The sequence below is a fragment of the Fukomys damarensis genome, unplaced genomic scaffold, assembly GCF_012274545.1.
Source record: "Fukomys damarensis isolate Sample0158 unplaced genomic scaffold, DMR_v1.0_HiC HiC_scaffold_16, whole genome shotgun sequence".
NCBI lineage: Eukaryota > Metazoa > Chordata > Mammalia > Rodentia > Bathyergidae > Fukomys > Fukomys damarensis.
Window position 1 is genome coordinate 31,233,014 of NW_022900928.1, and position 5,805 is coordinate 31,238,818.

At 37.4% G+C, this 5,805-nt stretch overlaps 1 protein-coding gene across 3 annotated transcripts in view; it reads right to left on the bottom strand.

The window, feature by feature from the left end:
- The window catches only part of Alg8 (ALG8 alpha-1,3-glucosyltransferase), a 27,463-nt gene that overhangs the window by 15,736 nt on the left and 5,922 nt on the right, over positions 1-5,805 (bottom strand). For all 3 annotated transcript variants that reach the window (XM_033764244.1, XM_033764243.1, XM_010633310.3), the window contains 2 exons: positions 1,980-2,173; positions 917-1,026 (listed from right to left, as the gene is read on the bottom strand). In XM_033764244.1, coding sequence (XP_033620135.1) covers positions 917-1,026; positions 1,980-2,173 — 304 coding nt within the window. The remainder of the gene's footprint in view (positions 1-916; positions 1,027-1,979; positions 2,174-5,805) is intronic.

Below are 5,805 nucleotides of genomic sequence, written 5' to 3' on the forward strand. Positions count from 1 at the left end.
GAGACAGGGTCTCACTATGTAGTTGAGACTGACCTGGAACACACTATGTAGTCCAGGCTGTTCTTGAACTCACAGCGATCCTCCTGTCTTAGCCTCCTGGGTACTGGGATTAACAGGGGTGTGCCACCATGCCCGGCTGTAACTTTTTATTAACCCAGGGGTTTTGCACTGAGGTCCATCCTCAGCCCTTTAAAAAAAAATTTTGGAGACACCTTGGAGACTTTACTAGGTAAAGACAAAAATATTAGTACATTTTCATAAATGTGGTTTTGCTTGTACTGGGGATTGAACTCTGCACTGTATGCCCTGCCTTTTTTTTTTAAAGACAGGGTCTTGCTAAGTTTAAGTTACCAGGCTGGTCTCAAACTTGTAATTTTTGTGCCTCCCAGAGTACTAGATCACAGGAGTGCACCAGCATGCCCGGCATAGTTTTCTTTAAACAGACTCATCCTGGAAAAATTTCTAACTAAAATTTATACTTAAGAAAAAAACCAAAAAACTTTCTCCTGTTTGTTTTTCTAGAAAAGCATGAGGTCAGGCTGTTCCCATATGGAACACCATGATAAGCCCTTCCTATTCTAAAAATTTAGAATAATGTGTCAATAAACCCATTTAATGTATGTATTAAATAACTCTAAATAAAGACAGTTAACAAATCTCAGTATACATACCAGGATATTGTTTTAATGATGGTTTACCTGGTTCTCACACTTCACCAGTAACTCATGAGGGGTCAGTGTTTCAATAATCAGAATCCAGAAAAGTTGGGCAGAGAGAGCAGTTTTTTGGGAGCTCCCTTACTCCACACCCATTTTCAAAAGCACCTCATGTTTAACTGTTATCATTACAGAAAGAATCCATCTCGAGTTAGGATATCCAGAATAAAAAAATAGTACATAGAACATATCAAGGATACGGTCCACAATCAACAACCCAAAGTTCCACAGCAGTAACACAGACAGAATGAACTGTGGCTTTTCTGTAAGGTCTTTACTTGCTTTTCTTCCATCAATGCATTTACAGCATCTATGAAGAAACATAATCTCTGTTAGCATATCACCATGCTACTGCACAGTACACTGGGGACATTTTATTTGCCATTCCTGACACAGTCCCTCTGCCATTCTTGTTGGTTAAAAAGGTGGCAGCAAAGGCAAAGACCTCAGGGCCCATTTCATGTCTCTTTCAGCTATGCTAATCTGAAACAAAGTCTTCATTTCATAAAACTAAAACTTAAAAACAGCCACTCTCACCCAGAGAATAAGGATTTTGAAAAAAACTGAGATCACACACATTATTTTAGCCCTCAGGAGTGAAACATGCAAGGGCTGGTGGTATAGCTCAGGGGTGCAGTGTATACTTATACCCAAGGCCCTGGGTTCAATTCCCAGTGCTGAAAGTCAAATAAATGAAAAACATAAAAATAATATGAAATAATGAAGTCATCATGAAGAATACAAAAATAACAACAAAAGACACTTGGTGGTTGCAGGAATACGAGTATCCTAGGGCAGACTTTGGTGGTTAGCATGGTGGATATGTGTGCACAAGGGTGTCTGTGTGTGTGTGTGTGTGTGTGTGTGTGTGTGTGTGTGTGTGTCCTAGAGGATAGGGTAGGTCACTGGAGCTTATGGTGACCTTCTGCAAAGAAGGAATAAAAAGCATGTGCAGATATTTGAGTGGAAGAAATGGTCCTAGAACTCTACTAGAACTACTTCTTCTCACAACATTCACAATCTCTTCCTCTACCTCTGCTTTGTAACCCTACCTCATACCCATTTCTTCCACAAGATTCTGTCGGACTACTCACTGGAATAACTCAAACAGTTTAAAGCACAACACAGTTCTTGATTATTTCAGCATCTGCTACCATATGAACTTTGTTTCCTCCAAGTCAGTTAACACTATAGTGACTTAATGCTACTTAATACTGTATTTCCTTAATACTTTCTGCACAAAATGACATTTTCCAGACTTACTCACGGACAGCATACACAAAGAGAACATCTGTAAAGATGACAGAAAATCTCTGGAAAAGTAAGGTCGTTGAGTTGAAGTAGTTCAGATTGTGGACTTTAAGCATCTCCTGATCAAAATATTTGGCAACATGAGACAGGACGTATTCAAACCATGCAAAAAAAGGTGGGTAATCCAAGGTCCATTCTGAGGTTGCCTGTGATAAAAATTGCAGATAATATATATCCTAAGTAACCGAATAAAGAAGGTATAAAGACTTAAACTTTTACATTGTGGTTATTAAAAACTTTTGTGAAATGAAATTGCATTTAAAATAATGCCCTAAATATACACAGGAGTTCCTATGTAAGAATGAGCAGAATACTAAAACTTGTCTTCCGAGTTATTTCATATGATTTTCAGTTTCCTTAAATAGAGTCAAACATATTTCAAAGGAAATTAATTTGAAATCTTTTTTTTTTGAGACAGGGTCTTGCTATGTAGCCTAGGCTGGCCTCAAATTCAGAGATCCTCCTGCCTCAGCCCCCCAAGTGTTAGGATTACAGATATGTGTGTGCCACCATGCCCAGCTAATCTGATACCTTGAAATAATCAAGTTGGTTATGATATGATTCTACTCATCTAAGTATTAGGGGGGAAAAAGAGAGCTGCAGCACAACACACGATTCACTAGCTTGGGTTCAAGTTCTGTGTGACTCAATTCCTTTCCTTGTAAAATGAGACACAAAGATTAAATGAAGCAATTTGTATGAGATATATTTATATACAGCGAAATGTTGTAAAAATGCTACTAATCCTTTGTTTCAATAGGTTCTGGGATCCTTGAGAACAAAAACCATCCTTTGTATACACTGTTCATTTTTTTGTTTTTGGTACCAGGGATTGAACTCGGGTCCTTGTGATTGCGAGGCAGGCTCCAGAACCACTGAGCTAAATCCCTGGCCATACATTGTTAACTATTAAGTAACCATTAGTTAAATGAAAGAATAGTAACTAATGAGTAAATGAAAATTTAATATGAATGACACTCAACTTTAGATTCTGAGAAGTCTTAGCCTGTTCATTCCTTTTGTGGGAATAAAATATAGAAGACTTCAAAGGGATAAGGCAAACCGAAAGGCTGTGAAGGCACTCAGGCTATGACCCCCCTCAATTAAGTTCTACTTTATGAAAAATTCCCTTTCTAATACCAAATCACCAAAGTGAACTATAAACATATTAGGCCACTGAACTGTGTAAAGAAAAATTAGAAATTCTATTTTTTAATTTCACCCTTTCAAATTTTCTATTTTAATAGTATATCAATGGAGCAGGGCCGGGGACTTAGCTCAGTGGTTCCGGTACCTGCCTCACAAGCACAAGGGCCTGAGTTCGATCCCTGGTACCAAAAAAAAAAAAAAGCAGGCAGTGGAATCACTGAGCTAAATCCCCGGCCCCTGAAGCAGTATTTTTATAACTTATAAAACATATTATGTAAGACATATTATGGTCAAAAAGATTTTTTGCTAAATATGGGCAATAAAAAACATTTAGAAAATGCTATTTATGTAATCCTAAGAAATTCTGTATCAATTTAGACTTAATTAACATTTGCAATTTTCAGCCACAATTTGAAATGTCAGATGAAAAAGAAGTAGAGACTAAGAAGGAACAGAGAAAAAAGAGAAATGGCAAGACAGCCCTTTTATTTATAGTCTGAGGGTCATTTATTAATTAATTGTTTACAGAGCACTGTTGTCTCAAGCACTGTGTTAAATCCTTCAGATATGTTTCAGTCATTTCCTCTCATAATTATTATCATTTCATAATAGGAGACATTAAGGCTTTGAGAGGTCAAATACCTTGCATAATAAGTAACAGAGGCTAAACCAGGTGTGGTGGCACATGCTTGTAATCCCAGTACTTGGGAAACTGAGGCAGAAGGATCGCTGCAAGTTTGAGACCAGCCCTCAAACTTTACATAGTGAGACCCTTTTATAAAAAACAGAGACTAAAGTCAAACCTAGGCCAAGTGCTTGACTAACTAGGCCACACATTACTCCTGCTAGTAGGTATCCATACATGAAAACTGAAATACTGTACACTAAAGCAACCACTTAATGCTCCTCAATGGTCTATGAACTATCTACAGTGGTAGTATGTGAAAATAAAACTAGTCACCTAGGACAATTGTTCTTAGGCTTTTTCAGTACAAAAGGCTATTATAGCTTCACTAAAAAAATACAAAAAAAGTTTGCCAAAAGTCAACAACTCACAGAAAACTTGCCTTAAAAGAAATATCTTTCTGATTGCAAAGTACTTCTTTTGATCAGGACATTTCTGAGGTAATGTCTACTTTTCATGAAGTACCACATATATATAATTAGGGTTTTTATAAATAATAGGAGACAATGTTTTGTACATTATATAATGCCTACACATCATATTTGATATTCTTTTCGTAATAAAATTACAAACTATAAGGAATAAACAGGATTTAGAAATGATTCATTTTATTATTATTTTGTTTTGTTTTTTGGTACCAGAGATCAAACTCTGAACCTTGTGCTTGCAAGGCAGGTGGTGGCACCACTGAGCTAAATCCCCCGGCCCAGAAATGATTAATTTTAAATCCTCGTGTGCCATGGGCTGAGGATTTAGCTCAGTGACACTGTGCCTGCCTCACAAGTACAAGGTTCTGAGTTTGATCCCCAGTATCCGCAAAATAATAAAATAAATCCTCATGTGCCAAATGAGGCCTTGGCCTAGAAAGATGAAATATCTTGTCTCTGACAATGTAGTTAGTGGTAGAGCCTGGCCCAGAATTCAGTTTTTCTTCTTAGTCCAGTGTTCCTTCATAAACAGTACAGTAGATATTACAATTATGAATTTATAGCTTGGGAAACTTTTGGTAACACTAGGGACTGAGCCCAGGGCTACACACATGCTAGGCGAGGACTCTGCCATTGAACTATACTTCCAGCCTTTTCTATTTTATTTTTGAGACAGGGTCTCACTAAACTGCCCAGTATGGCTACAAACTTGTGATCCTCTTGCCTTCAACATCTCAAGAAACTAGAATTATATTTTAGTATATGTGATGCCAAAGTGAGCACAAGAAATTAGAATTATAGATGTGAGCTACTGTGCCTGTTTGGCAAACTCATTTTGAAGGAAGGCAAAAGAGGACAAAAGATTAAGATGAGTTATGTACATGTACCTACTCCCCATGATGAATGCATTCATTATTCATGGTAGACAGAGTCTAACTATATAGTCCTGGCTGGCCTATAACTCACTGCTATAGCTGGTCTTGAACTCACCATTTTGCCTCAGCCTTCAAAATGTTGATATTCCAAGCATGTTTTATAATATCTGGCTTAGCAAATAACTTTTATAAAGATTAATGTTTTGTTTTGAAGACAGGGTCTCACTATGTAGTTTAGGCTGGTCTTGAACTCACTGTTTAGCCCAAGTTGACCTCGAACTCATGGTGATCCTCCTACCTCAGCCTCTGAAGTACTGAGGTTACAGGCATATGCCACCACATTTGACTATAAAAACTAATTATGTCTATGACTATATGGAACTTCTGGTGTTGTTGATCAAACCCAGGGCCTTGTACACACTAGGCAAGCACTCTGCTGCTGAGCTATTCCCCAGCCCTATAAATCTGTTTTAACCAATAATATTTATGTTTTATACATCATCTAAAAAAAAATTAAAACGATGAAAATGAGGGCCAGGGATTTTGCTCAGTGGCGCAGTGCCTGCCTCACAAGCGTAAAATCCTCAGTACAATCCCCAGGTCCAAAAAAAAAAAAAAAAAAAAAAAAAAAAAAAAAAAAA